The sequence below is a fragment of the Entamoeba dispar genome, genomic scaffold (assembly GCF_000209125.1).
Source record: "Entamoeba dispar SAW760 scf_1105229458423 genomic scaffold, whole genome shotgun sequence".
NCBI classification, from domain to species: Eukaryota; Evosea; order Mastigamoebida; family Endamoebidae; genus Entamoeba; species Entamoeba dispar.
Window position 1 is genome coordinate 64745 of NW_001853185.1, and position 18569 is coordinate 83313.

The 18569-nt window shown below is 26.4% G+C and overlaps 8 protein-coding genes across 8 annotated transcripts in view, besides 16 other annotated features; 6 read left to right on the forward strand and 2 right to left on the reverse strand.

Annotated features, from left to right (window-relative positions):
- Positions 1-36: part of a microsatellite that runs on past the window's edge.
- Positions 37-82: 46 nt separating this feature from the next.
- Positions 83-139: a sequence feature (AT_rich).
- Positions 140-178: 39 nt separating this feature from the next.
- Positions 179-1369, forward strand: EDI_127270 (uncharacterized protein; the record flags this gene model as incomplete). Its single annotated transcript, XM_001734643.1, has 1 exon — positions 179-1369. One exon carries the CDS (start codon positions 179-181, stop codon positions 1367-1369), a length of 1191 nt encoding a protein of 396 aa, XP_001734695.1.
- A 409-nt stretch (positions 1370-1778) lies between these two features.
- Positions 1779-1807: a sequence feature (AT_rich).
- A 394-nt stretch (positions 1808-2201) lies between these two features.
- EDI_127280 (uncharacterized protein) lies at positions 2202-4679 on the forward strand (the record flags this gene model as incomplete). Its single annotated transcript, XM_001734644.1, has 1 exon — positions 2202-4679. One exon carries the CDS (start codon positions 2202-2204, stop codon positions 4677-4679), a length of 2478 nt encoding a protein of 825 aa, XP_001734696.1.
- Positions 3352-3381: a sequence feature (AT_rich).
- Positions 3394-3452: a sequence feature (AT_rich).
- A 191-nt stretch (positions 4680-4870) lies between the features above and the next one.
- On the forward strand, positions 4871-6091 carry EDI_127290 (1-O-acylceramide synthase precursor, putative; the record flags this gene model as incomplete). Its single annotated transcript, XM_001734645.1, has 1 exon — positions 4871-6091. The coding sequence occupies one exon, from the start codon at positions 4871-4873 to the stop codon at positions 6089-6091; it is 1221 nt and encodes a 406-aa protein (XP_001734697.1).
- Positions 6092-6130: 39 nt separating this feature from the next.
- Positions 6131-6152: a sequence feature (AT_rich).
- Positions 6153-6196: 44 nt separating this feature from the next.
- Positions 6197-7067, forward strand: EDI_127300 (ribonuclease H2 subunit A, putative; the record flags this gene model as incomplete). Its single annotated transcript, XM_001734646.1, has 2 exons — positions 6197-6794; positions 6853-7067. The coding sequence occupies 2 exons, from the start codon at positions 6197-6199 to the stop codon at positions 7065-7067; spliced, it is 813 nt and encodes a 270-aa protein (XP_001734698.1).
- Positions 6800-6837: a sequence feature (AT_rich).
- Positions 7068-7120: 53 nt separating the features above from the next.
- EDI_127310 (uncharacterized protein) lies at positions 7121-7930 on the reverse strand (the record flags this gene model as incomplete). Its single annotated transcript, XM_001734647.1, has 1 exon — positions 7121-7930. One exon carries the CDS (start codon positions 7928-7930, stop codon positions 7121-7123), a length of 810 nt encoding a protein of 269 aa, XP_001734699.1.
- A 1-nt stretch (position 7931) lies between these two features.
- Positions 7932-7969: a sequence feature (AT_rich).
- Positions 7970-8019: 50 nt separating this feature from the next.
- Positions 8020-8137: a sequence feature (AT_rich).
- Positions 8138-8243: 106 nt separating this feature from the next.
- Positions 8244-9707, forward strand: EDI_127320 (uncharacterized protein; the record flags this gene model as incomplete). Its single annotated transcript, XM_001734648.1, has 1 exon — positions 8244-9707. The coding sequence occupies one exon, from the start codon at positions 8244-8246 to the stop codon at positions 9705-9707; it is 1464 nt and encodes a 487-aa protein (XP_001734700.1).
- Positions 8590-8718: a microsatellite.
- Positions 9697-9789: a sequence feature (AT_rich).
- Positions 9790-9959: 170 nt separating this feature from the next.
- Positions 9960-9982: a sequence feature (AT_rich).
- Positions 9983-10293: 311 nt separating this feature from the next.
- Positions 10294-14150, reverse strand: EDI_127330 (multidrug resistance-associated protein, putative; the record flags this gene model as incomplete). The annotated part of the gene is made up of 3 exons (XM_001734649.1): positions 10294-10308; positions 10339-10796; positions 10850-14150. 3 exons carry the CDS (start codon positions 14148-14150, stop codon positions 10294-10296), a joined length of 3774 nt encoding a protein of 1257 aa, XP_001734701.1.
- Positions 14151-15251: 1101 nt separating this feature from the next.
- Positions 15252-15328: a sequence feature (AT_rich).
- A 1026-nt stretch (positions 15329-16354) lies between these two features.
- Positions 16355-16402: a sequence feature (AT_rich).
- A 1212-nt stretch (positions 16403-17614) lies between these two features.
- Positions 17615-17672: a sequence feature (AT_rich).
- Positions 17673-17717: 45 nt separating this feature from the next.
- EDI_127340 (uncharacterized protein) overlaps positions 17718-18569 on the forward strand; it is a gene marked incomplete at both ends in the record, with an annotated part of 964 nt that continues 112 nt past the window's right edge. The window contains 2 exons of the mRNA XM_001733209.1: positions 17718-17807; positions 17920-18569. The exon at positions 17920-18569 is cut by the window's right edge and continues 112 nt beyond it. Of these exons, the coding sequence (XP_001733261.1) occupies positions 17718-17807; positions 17920-18569 (740 nt within the window). The remainder of the gene's footprint in view (positions 17808-17919) is intronic.
- Positions 17814-17873: a sequence feature (AT_rich).

The following is an 18569-nucleotide window of genomic DNA, read 5'->3' on the forward strand; positions in this document are numbered from 1 at the left end:
TATTTTTTATTTTCATCTTTTTTTTTTTATTTATTTTCAAGTTCTTCTATTTCTTTCTATAATAATCATTTCATCTTTAAAGTTATATTTAGTATTTTTTAGTTCTATTTTAAGAAATTTTATAAATATAACAAAAAATGAAAAACACAAAATTTTAGATTAACCTTAAATTCTAGTGATGAGTAAATTCCAATTTGACACACTTCCTTGCCGTATTGGAACTGACTCATACAAATACTCTGTTCGTCCATACCCTATTAACGAAAATGTTCCATTACATCCTCATTGGGTTGCTGATATGGATTATCCATCATGTCCAGTTATTATTGATGCTATAACAAAAGTAGCTGAGAAAGGGATATATGGTTATGCTAACACCCCAAAAGATCTTTATAAAATTATTTCACATTATTTAAGCAAACAAGGATGGGAATTAAGTGAAGAACATTTAAAAGAAGTAATGATATTATCACCAGGAGTAGTTACAGGGATATGTGTTATTTTGACTGCATTAACAAATGTAGGAGATTCTATAATGTTTCAAACTCCATCTTATCCACATTTCTTTGAATCAGTTGAAGGTATTGATAGGAAAGTAGTTAACAATCGTTTAATTCAAAAAAATGGGGTTTGGAGAATTGATTTTGAAGACTTTGAACAACAAATTATTTCTGAAAATGTTAAAGTATTTTTATTATGTTCTCCACAAAACCCAACAGGAAGAGTCTTTGATAAAGAAGAATTAGAACAAATGGTCAATATTTGTAAAAAACATAATGTAATTATTATCAGTGATGAAATTCATTGTGATTTATTATTAACAAAACAACACATACACACTGGTTCATTACCAAATGCAAAAGATATAACTATTACTATGTTAGCTCCAAGTAAAACATATAACATTCCAGGATTATCACAAGCCTTTATGGTTTGTGAGAATGATGAAATGAGGTCAAAGATTTTCCATGTAGCAAGTGGATTATCTATTTGTTGGGGAAGTTTATTTGGACATATTGGAATGAAAACTGCTTATAGTGGTGAATGTTCTGAATGGTTAAAAGAATGTATTGAATATATAAAAGGAAATGTAAAACTCATCACAGAATTTATTCAAAACCAACTCCCATCAATTCAAATTACTCAACCAGAAGCAACATATTTATTATGGATGGATTTCTCTAAATATGGAATTAGTTCAGATAAAATTGATGATCTTCTTGGTCAACGAGGAATTATCTTTAATCAGGGTAAAGCATTTGGAAAAGGATTTGATTTGTTTAGAAGATTTAATATTGCCACTTCTAAAAAAGAAATTCAAAGTGTATTAGATTTATTATACGATGCATTTAAACCTTATGAAAAATAATCTAAACCCATCTTTTATTATCTTCTTTTTTTTTATCTTTTGTAAAATTTTCTTCATACTTTCAGAAAACATAATTACATACTTTTCTTATACTAAACAATTAATCATTAATAAAATAAGGAATAAAACTGAAAAAAGAAGCAATAGTATTTTGATTGAGATAAACATTGTTAAGAACAATGAGTATGTCATAAGATATGTTAAAAAGTACTTAGAATAAAATTATTGTTGTTCAATACTGGAGTAAAAATAAAGTTTAATATAATATTTCTCAAGATATAATAGAATTAATCCATGGCTAAATTTTGTTTTTGTTAGTTATTGTTTGAGATAAAGACAAATTCTATCAATTAGTATGGTCTATGAGAAATTAATGATGAGTCTATTTTGTTATCATCAACTATCAAACATAAATTATTAAATTCTTTTTTTATAATTGAATGAGTCATATCTCTTATTTTTTTTTTCTTGTCTATCTTTTTTAAAATACTCATTTCGTTAATTAATTTGTTGGAGAATATTTATAAAATATATTCTTCAAAAAGAAAGAGGTTTTGAAGCATCTAACAGAACAACTCTAGAAAGCGAAAAAAAATAAGGATAGTAAAGAAAGAATTTATGTATCTAAAAAACTTCTAAGATGGTATGAAAAACAAATTTATTTTCCGTGCAAATAGAATTAAAGGAATGCTCTGGAAATTGCTTCTTAAAGGTCGATTGAAAAAATTATAAGGAAAAATCGTGGATAAGTTGGGTGAAAATTCTTTTGTTTCTTTATAATTTTTAAAAAGTATTCGAACTAAAAACTCTCAAAATACAAAATAAAAGAACAATGCAAATTCAATTATTCATTCAAAGAAATACATCATTTGGCCATGCCATTCAAGTTTCTATTAATAAAGAATTAATTCCAATGGAATATAAAGATGGGTATTGGACAATAGAAACTACTTCAATAGAGAATGGATATTATTATTACGTTGAAACATCATCATCAGAAATTATTAGAACAGAAACATTTCCACATTTATTTCCTTCGTTTAGTAATAATCAAATTAAAGTTGAAATGAGAGATCAATGGAATGATTCATTCGAACCATATTCTCCTCAGTTTTTCCAAGAAATAGTCTATTCTAGAAAACAAGAAGAAAGACCTTCACCTTTATCACAAGCTGTTGTTATCCTTAGATGTAAATGGCAAAGTGTACCTTCTGGATATAGTATATATGTTACTGGTTCAAATTCAGAATTTGGTAAATGGGATACATATAAAGCACTTCAAATGAAGGCTGTTGGTATGTCTTGGTGGGAACTAGCTATTCCAATAGAAAATATTAGAGAGGCATTTGAGTATAAATACTTTATGAAAAAAACAGAAGTTGTATGGGAAGATGGACCAAATAGATTATTTGCACCAATGTTAGGGTCTTTTATTGGATGTAAACGAGCTGTTATTTATCAAGAAGATATTGTTAAATTTATTGGAAGTTATAAAGCAGCAGGAATAAAAGTTTGTATTAGTGGAATAAATGGAAAAGGAATTGGGTGTGGAGATATTAATGACTTATATGATATTATTAAATTTTGTGAAAAAAGTGGATTAAGTATTATAGAAATTCTTCCAGTTAATGATTATAGTGATGTTTACTATACTCCAAGTTCTCTTAATGCATTAGACCCAATGATATTATCATTAAAAGATTTTAAAATAACAAAAGAAATACAAGAAGTTATAGAAGGAGCAAAAAGAGAATTAAATTATGAGAAATGGATAGATAGGAAACGAGTATTATATTGGAAGAATAAAATCTTTCATTTAATTTTTAATTTAGAAAAAGAACAATATAAAACAGTTACATCAGTGTTATTTGAAAAACAAAAAGGAGAAAATGACCTTGAAATTTTTGTTGAAAAGAATAGAAAATGGTTATTGCCTTATATTGTATATAAATGTTGTGGAATGAATGGTGTACCAACAATGGAAAATTTAAAAAAGTTATTATTAAATAATACTGAAGAGTGTGTATTTAATATTTTTATTCAATTTAATTTATTTAAACAAATGAAAGAAATTTATAAATATGCTAAAGAAAAACATATTGGATTAATTGGTACACTTCCATTTAGTGTTAGTCATGACTCTGTTGATGCATGGATTAATTCTAATTACTTTTATGTTAATAAAGAAATAGTTGATATTATGAATCGTAAAAAATATTATGGAATACCATATAATTGGAATGAATTAGAAAATAATGAATATTCATTATTTAAAGAACGTATTGAATTAATGAAAACATTATTCCCTATAATTAAATTTGACTCAATTTCTTTCTTCTTTAGAACATGGGAAGTTGAAGAAAATGGAACATATGGATGTTATTGTCCACAAAATGGATACACAAAACAAGACTTAAATTATAGAGGAATTAATGATTTAGATAGATTAACATATTGTTATATTAGAGATCATACATTAACATCATTATTCGGAGAAGATAAAGATTATGTTATTGATAATTTCCTTGTTGATAATAAAGATGGATCATATAATTTATCTGCATCATTTAGAAATGAAAGTCAAATAAGAAATGAATCAGGACTTAAAGAAAAGAGAGCATCAGATAGAAAAATTATTGAAGGATTAATAAAATTATTAAACAACGTAATATTGTATCAAGTTGGAGATAAATATATTCCATCTCCTTACATAAAAGATACTTATAGTTCTTATGATGAATTAGAACCATCTATTCAAGAAAATATAAATAAATTATTTGAAGAATTTTATGAAAGAAGAAATTATCAATTATGGAAACAACAAGGAAAAAGGGTATTATCTTCTTTTTGTGATTCTCAAACTATTTACATTGGACAATGTGAACGTGCATTTTATGAGGAATTAAATAATCTGAAAATTATTACTAATGATTTCTTAAGTATTAACTCTTTAATTGAATCATCTGAAACTCAGACATTAAGAGCATATTGGGAATATAATAGAAATCAACTTTGGAACCAATTAAGAAAAGGTGGAAATCCACCTCAATTTTGTACTACACAAATTATGAATGAATTAATTACAATGAAAATGAATTTACCATCTATGTTTGTTATATTTAATATACAAGATATAATTGGGCTGAGAGACTATTATATTGTGAATAAAAATCCTCATTTAGAATCATGGGTAATTGATGATAAATTAAAGTATAAATTAAGTGTTACAACTGATGAACTAAATGGAGACTATGATCTTCAAAATACGATTTCACATTTAATAACAATAACTGGAAGAAATATGAATTAATTCATCTAAACTACTTTTTCATTTTACAAACCTTTTATTTTTTTTTTCTGTTTATTTTTTAACAAGTTTTTTCTTTTTCCATTGTGGAAGTTTTCAAAATGACAGAAAAGTTGTATTTGAAGGAGTTTTCTTTCAATAATTAATCACATTTAAAACTCGAAAAAAGAAGTTACAAATAGTACTAAAATTTAATGTTGGTCATAGTACTCTTATGTATTATTTGTTCTACTCAAGCACAATCTTGTGAAAAAAGAAAGCCTATTCTAATACTAAGTGGAATTTTAGCTTCACAATTAATGATTGATGCTGATATAGATACATCTATAGCATTACCTCCTCAATGTCCTCATAAAGTTAAAGGCCAAATTTGGATTAACAGAAAAGACCTTATTCCTTTTAACAATTCTGCATGTTTTGTTGAGTATATGAAAACGTATTGGAATTCTTCTACTAGAAAAATGGAAAACATTCCAGGGGCTAATATATATTATCCAGACTTTCCATCTACAAAAGGAATTTTCGCTTTAGCACCAGATAACCAAAAACTTCTTCAATCAAAAACTAAAGTATTTGCTGCAATGATTCGTGATTTAAAAGCTGCAGGTTGGAAAGATGGCATTGATTTAGTTTCTCCTGGTTATGATTGGAGATATGCAGACAGAAGTAATAATAATTGGACTGAAAAAACAACTCAATTAATTCAACAATTAGTGCACGATAATGGTCATAAAGTTGTTATTGTTACTCACAGTTTTGGTGGAATTGCTGTTTTAGATTTAATTAGTTCTATGTCAAAAGAATTTTGTGATCAATATATTGATAAAATTATCACTCTAAATGCTCCTTTCATTGGTTCAACAAAAACTTTACGAACATTTTTAACAGGAGAAGATTTAGGATTAAAGCTTGATCCATTACTATTAAGACCATTAGCACGTTCATGGGAGTCTGACTACCAATTAATGCCTAACCAAAGATATTGGAAAAATGATAATATTGTCCAAGTTGGAAATAAAAAATATTCTGCCAACAATATCAATGCTATCATTGACCTTGTTGAGGAAGTAAAAGAATTTGGTAATATTATTTATAACTCTAGCATTAATAGACATCCATTGGAATATGTTCCAAATAATGTTACATTACATTGTTTATATTCTCATGGCATTGAAACAATAGTTGGAATTAAATATGATTCTTTAGACCATGACTTCCAAGATGTTAGTTACGTTTATGGCGATGGAGATGGAGTTGTGGATCTCCAATCTTTGGAATGGTGTAAACTTCCTGGATTTGCTAAAGTTGTAAAAGACTTAGGAAAAGGAGAACATGGAACAGTAATTTCAAACACAGAAGTTTTTGGTTATATTAAGAATGAAGCATGTGCCAGAGATTCAAATACAAAAATGTGAAGAAAGAGATTAGCTGTGAATGATTTTTTAAGAGAAAAGTTTTTATAATAATTAATTTAATCTTCTTATCAAAAGAAATAAAAAAAAAACAAACTAAAATTGAAAATGCTTTGTCCATTATTTCAAAATGTTCAAACAGAAGGAGAAATTACTATTGGAATAGATGAAGCAGGAAGAGGACCTGTTTTAGGACCAATGGTGTATAGTGCCTTTTTTACTACTAATACAGAAATTATAAGTACTATGGGGTTTCATGATTCTAAAATTTTATCACGAACAATGAGAGAGAAATTATTTAGTGATATCAAAGAAAGTGCGGTATGTGGGTTTTCAACACGAATTCTTACTCCAAGTTATATCAGTCATCTGATGTGTGGTCCTCAAAAGGTTTCATTAAATGAAATAGCATTTGGTGCAGTTAGGGATATTATCCATCAAATCATCAGAATAAGTCAACGTAAAATTGTACACATTTATTGTGACACTGTTGGACCCTCTGGAAAATATCAGATGATGATTGCAAATGAATTTAAAGACATTAAGTTGAATCAAATTACTGTTTGTCCTAAAGCTGATGGATTATATCCAGTTGTTAGTGCAGCAAGTATTTGTGCTAAAGTAACAAGAGACACTTGTCTTGATAATTGGATTTATGAAGAAAGGAATATTCAAACAAAACAAGTTGGATGTGGATATCCAAGTGGTTTGTTATTTTTTTAGATGTTTAATAAAATATTTAATAATAAGTAATTGAATGATAGATATAGATACAATAAAATGGATGAAATGTCAATATGATCCATTGTTTGGATATCCTAATTTAGTTAGATTTGGATGGGAAACATCTAAAAGAATTATTGAAGAAAAAGTACCAATGAAAAGACCATTTCCTTATCAAAATAAACAAGATGTTGTTGGAGTAATTCAAAGTAAATTATTTGCAAATAAAGGAATAACTGAATTAACTGAGTGGTAAGTAAAATTAATTTTGTGGTTAAACAGATTTTATTAATATGAATTAATTCATCATTAATAATAGTCAGGATCTTTTGGTACAATATCTTTATCTCTACCAAAATGACGAGCCATTCTTCTCAAATAAAATGGTTGATCTATCAACTTTCCAAGATCACAAAATAACATATCACCACAATATGTCCAAGGATTAAATTTAATAAAAGTTAAATAACGTTTTAATTCATGATTTGACATTAACGTTCCCCACCATCCCCAAATACATGCAACATTAGGATCATAATATCCATCATTTGTTGCTCTTAGTGGTGTAGCATATTTAGTAAGTGTTCTTGGACCATAAGAATCAAAAACTTGTTTAAGAAAGACAAATGAATTTCTATGAATTGATTGATCATCTTCAAAAAACATAATATAATCAGTGTTATTAAATTCTTTAAGAGCAAGTTGTGCACCTTGATGGAAGTAATATGTTACAATATTATCTTTTTTATGATGACCAAAGTTACGATATGCACGTTGATCTTCAGACCACAAACTATGATACATTTCTTCAAAAGAATAAATGTTTGATGATTGAATCCATTTAAATGGTTCAAATTGTTCAATCGAAGAATTTATTCCATGTTTTTGAAGTTCAAAATTAGCTATTTCCATTTCTGGGTGAGAACAATGATTACATCCTTTAATAAAGTAAAAATGATCTATCACTATTTCTGGTGGTTTTCTTTCATATGCATTTAATAAATACTCAACAGAATAATTCATCATTGGAACTTCCTTTGGTGCTCCTAACATAATCATACACATATGATATTGTTTTGCATTTGAGATTACAATAAAAAGGAGTAGGAAACAAAACATCAATATATAATAATAATAATTTAAGATGTTTTTTTATTAGACTATAAAATGAAATGATGAGATGATACTATCTTATTATATCTTAGATGATTTTTTTTTATTATTTATATTAATGTTACATTCAACTGATATAAATTATCTTAAATAATCATATTCTATTTTATTATTTCTATTCTAAAATTAAAAATTGAATGATTTATTATTAATCAGTTGAAAACTTAAAAGAAAGAAGATGAATTAAGAAAGAGAAGTTGTTCACTTTCTTTGTCATCATAACTTTACGATATATGATCATAACAAACAAAATAATAGAATGAGCAACCAAAATATGGTTGATTTAAACTCAAGACATCCTCCTCCATCATTGAACTTTGCATATCTTCTTCAAGTTCAACAACAATCTACTTGTAGAATAAAAACACAACAACTCCAACCTAACAAAACCACTTCATCACTTCAATTAAACCAATCAACAAAAACAATGAGAAGACCATTACCTCCTCTACCAATACAAGAAACAAAGACAAGAAGTACAGAAACACTTTCTTCTGAAACTAATAACTTAGCTTCTATTCAACTGATAAAACATACAAAATCTTACAATCAGAAATCAGTAGAAACACAAGAAGAGACATTAAAACAAATTGAAACACTTTATGAAGAAAAGAAAAGATTAGAAGCAGAAAATGAACAATTAAAAAAAGAACAAGAACAATTAAAAGATGTTAAAGAAAAGAAGATAAAAGAAAAAAGAACCGAGAAAAAGAAAGATATGAAGATAAAGGAAAGTCCTATTATCTCAACAACATATTCTAAAGTAGTTGAAAGTTATCATAAGGATCTTCAGTGTCATCCAATTAATAGAAAAGTTAAATCAATATCATGTATTCCATTACAACCAAATAGAAACCAAAGAAGAAGTGAAGAAAAAGAAATTAAAAGAGATGATATTATTTTCTTTGATAAATTGAAAGAAGAACTTAAAGATTCTGCTGATAAGATAAATAAAATAGAATCTGTTATTAAAGAACAAGCAATTCATTGTATTGTACATAGATTACGTGCTGTTGAACAGATGTTAGTTTTATTAAAAACAAGAAGGTTGAGTGGTAATATTCTAAACGACTGCAAAGTTGTAATTGAAGATGGATGGCAGAATTATATTGTGATGAGTGAAGAATCAACTATGTATTTGGGAAGGGCAATGATGATTGTTTATGAAATGTGTATCAACAATAAAGAAATAATGGAAGAATACTTCAAACGTATTCAAGGAACAATTATCAGTGAAGAAGAAATTATGTTATGTGAAATGTGTGTAAACAATGAGGGATTGAAATATGTTAGAAACAATGGTATCAAAGAATATGAAGAATCAAAGAAGAAAATAAAAGAATTAGAAGAATTAAATCAAACATGTGGAGGTAATTGGGATATCAATTTAAAGAGGGGAGTTCTTGGATGGGGAAGAAAGATTATGAAAAAAGAAAAGATTAAAGGATATATTGGAGAATGGAAAGAGATGGAATTGATATTAACAAATGATTTAATGATAATTATATACCAAAAACAGATTGAGTACATAAGTCTTTATATTGATTGTAATATCATTGAATACGATATTGATAATGATGTGTATCAACTTGAAGATAAAGAACAAGGAATTTACTATATCAAAGACAATGAAATAAAAAACTTAAAAGAAGATATTAATTCCTATCTAAGAATAACAGATGATATTTATCAATTCCCAGCTACTCCAAATGATATTTTTTAATTAATTTTTATCATATAATTTCATTATAAATGAGTTTTTTTTAAACACATAAATATTATTATATTATTTTAATCAAAAATATGTAATCATATTCCTTTTTATCATTCCATTTAACTTATATTTTGTTATTTTTAATATTTTCCTCTTATTTATAATGACTAGTCATAATAAATACAGAAGTTGAAATAATTATATGGAACTTACTCACTAATTTATGCCATTCTTTCTAATTTCCAATATTTGTACTTGAAGAAATTAATTAAATAAAATTATTTCCACCCTACCAAGAAACCAACAAAAACACATCTTTCTCTTATTACTCTTTTGTTTTATTTTGTCATTATTTGTAAACATTTTAATAAAATCAGTATTTAAAACAAATGAATAAATAATAATTTAGAAATTTACATTCTTAATTGTCATAAACCATCAATTAAAACAAAATCAATCAATTTATTCTGATGAAGAACTCTTACTATCTTTACTTACTGATTCATTCTCATCATTTATAGGATGTGGTAATGGACTTACTGTTGGTGTATTTAAATTGAGTAATGGTGATTTAGCTTTGTTGCTCACTGTTCCATCAAGTGGCATTGGACTTGCAGATGGTGTGTTTAAATTAATCAACTCTTTTGGTTTTTTCAGTAGATTCTGATGATTTATCATCTTGTTTTTTCTTTTTCTCATCTTCAGCTTTTAATGTTTCAGCAATAGATGCTTCTCCTTTTGCTAATCGTTTAAGCTCTTCAGCACATCCTGATTGTTGGACCAAATTATTGAATATTGTTGTTTCTTGCTCAATTAAATTAATTGGAGTATCCATTTCCATTAAATGACCATCATCAAATACCATAACTCGATTAGAATCCATAATTGAATGTAATCTATGTGCAATTGTTAATGTCGTGCAGTTTTTAAAATTCTTTCTAACCATTTCTTGAATCATGATATCTGTTTGAATATCAATTGATGCTGTTGCTTCATCCATAATTAATATTTTAGCTCCTTTTAATAATGCTCTTGCCATACAAATCATTTGACGTTCTCCAAGTGAGAAGTTTTCTCCATTTTCTGTAACTATATAATCTAATTCTTTATTTACATTAACCAATTCCAATAATGTTTCATTTCTTCATCACTCTTTTGGAATGTAGGATCAAGATTTTCTCTAATTGTACCACTAAACATTGTTGCTTCTTGTGGTAAAATACACATTCTTGATCTTAATGTATGCATAGGAATTGTTGTTGTATCAATACCATCAACAAGAATTGATCCACCTGCAGGTTCTTCGATTCTAAATAATCCTGCCATCATTGTTGATTTTCCACTTCCTGTTCTTCCTACAATACCTATTTTTTCTTTGTCATTAATAATAGCATCTACTCCTTTTAAAACTAATGGTAATCCTTCACGATATCTAAACTGATATCCCTTTAATTCAATCTTTCCTTCTTTTGGCCAATCTTCAGGTATTTCTTGATACTTTCTTTTCTTCTCTTTTGTTTCTTCAACAGGAATATCTTTTAATACTAATACTCTTTCTACTGATTGCATGACAATATCCACTTCTAATATATTTTGTGAGAAATCTGTAATAAATCCTCCAAGAGTTGTAATATTCATCAATGCAACTCCTGCTACTCCTGATTCAATTCCTCCTTTAATTTTCAAAATAACAATAACCATAACTGTAATAATAGCAAGTCCAACACCTAACCAATCTAATCGTTGTGAATACCATGATTTAGCCATTTGAAGAGTATAATATGATAAAGTATTGTTTTTCATCTTCTTAATCACAGCATCTAAGAATGTTTCTTGTCCACCATATGTTCTAACTGTTGCTAATCCTAATAATGTTTGATCAAAATGAATAAATATTGGGGATCGTGTAACTCCTTCTAGTCTTTGCATTTCAATAGATGCTCTTACGAAGTATTTATGGAATAAAAAGAATGCAATTAACACAAGTACAACAACAATAATCAAATAATATGAACATGTACAAATTACAACAAAAATTGCTATAATATCACAACATTGTCCAAAAAATTGTTCATATTGTTGAGGTAATCTAAAATCAACAAATCTTAAATCTCTTGAAAAGTAATTTAATAATCTTCCTAATGGTGTAATATCAAAGAATGATAATAATGTACCAAATAAATTTCTTATCATCATTTTATGTAATCCATTTGCACATAATAATCCATATATTGATATTCCAATCATTGACATTAATGTAAAAATAATTTGTACTCCAAGTGAAATAGAACTTGCATAGAAATAATATGTATCTCCTTCTGGATGTTCTTCATCTATTTTATTTGTCCAAAATGTAATAAATAAATTGTAACATACTCTTGATGCACATCTAACAACAAATGGCATTAAACAAAGTATTAATCCAATAAATCCTCCTGCTCTAAAATAATGCCAATATGTACTCCATGCAACTCCTCCTACAGATCTCTTTTCTTCAACAACATCAGTAGCAACAACATCTTGTGGAACTGTTTCAGTGTCTTGTTTTTTATTATTATCTTTCTTTTTAGAACTTACAGTTTTAACAAATTGAGATGCTTCTAAGTTTGAATTTCTTAATTCTTCAATACTACCATTAAATGCAATTTTCTTATCTTCAATAACAATAATTCTATCTGCCTTATCAATAAAATATGTTTGATTTGTGACAATAATTCGTGTTTTATTTCCTAACAATCCTTCCATTGTATGTTCAAAAATAAATGACCCAACTTGAAAATCAACTGCTGATAATGGATCATCAAAAATAACAATATCTTTTGAGTTGTATAATGCTATTGCAATAGAAATACGTTGTCTTTGTCCACCAGATAAATTAGCTCCTCTTTCTGCAACTTCATACATATCACCTCCTCTTAATATTTGTAAATCTCTATTTAAACATGCACATGTACATGCATTATTATACTTTTCTCTATTAAATTTCTCTAAGAAACAGATATTTTCTCTTACTGTAGTATTCATTAACCATGGTGTTTGTGATGCATATGTAATATTTCCACTAATAATTGTTTCTCCTTTACTTTGTTCTAATTCTCCTAATATTGATAATAAAAATGATGACTTTCCACTTCCAACACTACCTAAAACACATACTAATTCTCCTTTCTTAATTTTTAATTCATCACAACTAAATGCTGTTTCTCCATTAGGGAAATTATAATTAACATTTTTCATATTAATTGCATATTCTGAATTTGGTGCTGATGTTCTATCTTGTGGTTGAAGTTCTGGTGTCAAGAAAAATTCTTGAAGTCTTCCAATAGCAACTTTAAATGTTGTTACACATGAAACAAAGTATCCAAAATTCATAAATGGTCTTCTAATTGCATTAAAATAAGCAATACAAGTAAAAACTTTCCCAACTTCTAAATGATAGTCAATTTGAATATAAACAAGATATAATATAAATGCCATGAATGGTGATAGTTCTAACATTAATGTAACTAACGATGATCGTGCTGACATTGTACCTCCCATACACCATAATTCCTTTGTTCTTAATTTCCTTAATCTTTTATGAAGTGGTTCTTCCCAAGCATTGTTTTTAATAAATTTAATACTTCTTAAAATCTCTCCTAAAAAGTTTAATCGTTTATCAGTAGCATTTTGTGTTTTACGGAAGAAAAATCCAATCATTTTACCTGATAACATATTAACACATACAAATAATAAACAAACTCCAATTGGAATAAAAGCCCAATATGTAATAATACAAAGAAGAATTATACATACTACTAAAAATAATATTGGTGCACATGACCCAGTAATAACTAATGGTAATTGTTCAACAAAAAGCATTGCATCATTTGACATTAAGTTAACTAACTTGCCTGTTTCTTCTATTGATGCTGAATTTAATTTTAATGACTTTTCATAAATCATAGAAATTAATCCATTTCTAAGTCTTAATGACAACACAAAAATCCATTTAATTGATAACTGAAAACAAAATGATGTTAGAATTTGCATAAATGCAATAACAATCAAATACACTACTCCTTTCCATGTTTCTGGTTCATCTTCAGCAACCCATTCTACCATAAATTGAATAATAGCAGGAATAACTAATGTTGAAAGTTGAGAAATTAAAATTGCAATAAAACAAATCAAGAAATGACCCCATTCCATTCTGAATAATGTTCTTAATAATGATGGACTTTTAGGATGCTTTTCTTTTTCTTTTTCCCAACATTTTGTAATTTTTTTATGAGTCATTTCAATATCAAGTGTATGTGGTAATTGACCAATTTCTTTAACATTCAAACTTCCTTTTCTAATGTATTTTAATGCCCTTTGTATAAAAGCAATTTGACAACAATTAGGATATTTCTTATGTAATGGTTCAATTTCTTCTTCTACATATCCTTCATTTACTTCAAATGCTTCCATCTCAATATGTCCTTTGCTTTTATTATCTTCTTCAGTACAGTTATTCTCAGTGTTATTAATATTACTACCACTTGTGAGTTATTCACTAGATAGAAATATGAAGTGTTATTGTCTTATTTTCTTTTTTAACTTCCTCTGATTGATTCACTTGTTTTCTTTTAATATTTCAGGTATTTTACGAAAAATTATAAGTACTACTAACAATAAAACAAATAACTAACTCTGCTCTTACTCACTATTTTCTTGTTTTTTTAGTCTTTCCTTTTTACTCTTCTTTACAAAATGAAGTAGTAATATTTGTCTTGGTTGAACAAAAAAAAACGTAGTCAAACCATTCTCATGAAATAGTACATTAGTTATTACCTTATTTGTTAGTATTTTTTTTATTCGTACACTCATTAGTTTTATAGATTGAATCAAATAATAGTGGTATTTTCTTATTAATATAAAACACTTCATTTGATGTTATGAAGAGAAAGGGTCAACTGTTAAATTGAACACCCTCCTATCTAATGTAATAAAAATGAGTTTAACCTTGTTCATACTTACTGATGGTATTTATTGAAAAGACTATGATGAGAGTTTATTTACACTCGTTTTATTTCTCTCTAATATACTAATGTTTTCATGTAACTCAATCAAATTTAAGTTCTCTTTTATTGACGAAAAAGAAGAAACTTTTTGTGATAGAGTTAGTGTGTTGTTGTGATTCATATAGTGCATCATTAAAACGTTTATGATTTATTGTTCCAAATAAAACAATTTCCTGTTATTTATTTTAATAAAATGCTTTTTAATGGTAAAAACCTTATTTGTTATTTTCTAAATACTTTATCAAAAAAGTTAACATATTCAAATTAATTAATAAATGAAGAAATGCATTTAACTTATTATAGAATTAAATATATTGGATGTTCTCATTTGAGAATTAATAACAGTAACCACTTTTAATTATTATCTTAATACATATATAATAAATCTACAAACATTGAATCTAAAAGATATTATTTTTAATCATTACAAAGTAGTTCATTATTGAACTTTCTTTATTATACTTTTGATTAACTCACATCTTTAAAAAAAATAACTAGTATTAACAACAATAATTCTATTTAAATATCATTAAATTATGTGTTTAAATTAAAAATACAATTTTTAATGAATTATTGTTTTATTAACGTTGTATATAATTTAATAGAATCAACTATCTCAATAAAACTATCAATTTATATTAATTATCATTCTTTTATAAATAATCAGTTTTTAAAAAGTACTTCTTTTTGAAATTAACTGAGAAAAAGGAATAAACTGATTAATTAAAAATGTTCTTACTGGTTAGTATTGAATAAGTTTTTACTTATTTTTATTCCTTAAAATGAATAATATATATTATGCATATTTAAACTGTTCATTATTACATATATTTGAAATTTATGAAATAATATGTTCAGTGTTATTATGTGAAAATATCATAAAGTAAACTGACTATCATTTAATACCAACAAATACAAAATAACAGTAATACAAAATTATAAAATTGATGTGTTTGATTGCCCACTAATTGTATAAAAATTTTTTAATGAAAATATGTGGAATAATAAATATTGTTTATTGAAATAATGCTTTAGATAATACTAATTCTTATTGTCTATTTGATAATAATTGTATCCAATAAATTATTCTGTTTAATAGAAGTATGTATCTAATTAAACCAAACTCACTGTTAAGATAAATTCAATAACAAATAGTAGTTAATAAATGAAATTGATTTGATTAAGTAAATTCTAATACTTTGTTTAGTATTAATTCAATAAGATGTTGGTTATAATACAACTCAATAAAGTAATTTTCATAAACTTGGTTCTGAATTGATAAATAATAAATTATAATGATAGTATTAATTGAATTAAATGAACCAAGAATTTTATTCGTATTTTTAATATTAGATGAAATGAAAACAAAAAAAGAGTAGTACTATTTCATATTATTTGATTTAATTATTTTTATCTTCTAATCAATAAAAAGTAAAATAAAAGAAGAAGAAAAACATTATTTAATAATGAAGGATGCATTTTTTTCTTTTTTATTCAATTTAGTGTAATTTTGTTTGTTTTAATATTTAGTTAATATCATTAAGAACCTTTTTATTAATTTTCTTTTAAAGTTCTATTTTGATGTTTTCATAAAACTAATCTTGATTTTTGTTTAAAATAAAATTAATAAAAAGATACTATTAATATTACTATAATTATCAAATCTACACAAATTTTAGTTTTGGTATTCATGTTAAGTTCTACTTGATTAAATGGAAAGGGTTATCTTGAAAATCATAAAAAAGAGGTTACATAATGACAGACCATACCACGTCATAAAACCTCTAACACACTTCTATAAAGTGAAAACCTAATCACTTTATCTTGTCATTATATTTTTCAATGCCATGTATATTGACTATCAATACCTTTGTTTTATTAATCCCTTTTAAGTTCTTAGTTTATGACTTCATTTTTTGTTAGTAACTTAAATGAACTAGTACTCTCTCAATGTAATTGTTGTTATGCCTTTGCTGTCTGATTTTCATTTGACACTAAACACTTTGATTTCTTAAAGTATTGTTTATGACTTGTTTAGTATTCTGCTATTTCTTTTAATAAGACTTGTTAAGATAAGAATAGAACTTCATCACATTTTTTCTCTTAAACAATAAGTTTAATAATACTAGTTATTAAAAAGGTTTTAGAGAAAAGATGAATTTAGTTTCACAAAGAAATATGCTTCTTTCCATGGGTTTTGTTTGTGTTGAAAACTAAGTACTTGTTATTTTGTATTTTAATTTCACCAAAACTCTTGAAATACCTGAAGTTTTTACTGTCTGAGTAATTTTAGTATTGTTGCTTTGATGTAGTGTACTTGGTTTTAGACGTTATACTATTTGGGAAATGACTTAATAATGGATGGTCTTTTAGGACTAAAAGTAGTATCTCAGAAAAGTCAACGATGTTGTTATTATGATAGTTAAAGAGTTGTAGTCTCAAAAAATACTCCTCTTGAACAGGGTTTTATAAAGTGATACAATGGTACTTGGTATTGTTATGTTAAAAAAATATACCTTATGTTTTTAGTACTTTTCTTTCGGTATAAGAAAAACTAACAAGTTTTTCATAGACTATTATTAAAACATATTTCAGAAACTAGTTGTTAAGATTGTATTTGATAGTGACTTGATTTATTTTAAGAATGAAGAGTTTGATCTCTTGGATGGTCCTTTTATAAAAGTCTGTTAGAGTCAACCAAGTAAGCACACTATTCTTTAAAGGATTTGTAACAAAACAAAGAATTCATCCTAAGATTTTATCTTTTCTCTTTGTAAGAAAAAGAATGAATCTTCCATGTTCTTCTAATGCTTCTTTTATAAAGATCTTTGGAAATCTCAAAAATAAAAAAGAGATTCATCTTTTACCACCAAAAATAAGAATATTATAGTTATAGTTTTTTTAAGATATATAAAATAGTTTAATTATTGGTTAGAAAACAAAATTTCAAGTTCCTAAAAATCACAGTATTAAGATGAGCAGAAATCAAGGCACACGAACACCTATTCAGCCACTGTCTTATTTACCCCAACTGCCAGTTCTTGTAAAAATAAGTTGTTCAACGGTTTGCATTAATTTTTTATAAATTTTATATTAATTTTTAAGAATTTCAAAAAAATAATTTATTTTTGGATTCTTCAAAATCAAGAAGAATAACGTTATAAATAACAAAATAGTTATGTCATTTAAATAAATGGGGAGAAGAAGATATTGAACGATTAAAGAAGGAGTTGAGTGCTATGCTTGATTCTGTTATATCAATGAAGGAGAGTCTCAGAATTCAATATGACTCATGTTTAAAAGATTATAAACCGCATCACCATGAGAACCATACAAGACAACGCCCACCTGTACAACAACAAAATATTGTTAGTGCACCAGAACCAATATTATGTATTTCTAATGAACCTGCAAGAGAGTATTGGGAGAATATTGTTTATCCATATATTAAATATCCAAGCAAAGAAGATGTTGTATTACTTGAACCAATGGAAGAAGAAGGAGAAGATATAAACAATTGTCCACTAGGAAGAAGAGATCAAGTGATTGAATATTCAGCTCGAGAGAAATTAATAGATGGTTTAGTTGAAACAGATACTGAACGTTTTAGAAAGGATATGGAAGAGGAGAGTGTTGTTAGAGGAAGACTTGAGAGTTGTGGAATTATTCTCCAAAAAGAAATGAATGGAATTAATATCCATACAAGAAGGGATGATGAAATTAGTTGTGAATTAAGAAGGCTTAATGCACAACTAATTGAGAAAAGAAGATTTATTAATGAATGTAGAAAAAAGATGAGAGAGTATTATAAAAGAGTCGAAGGGAA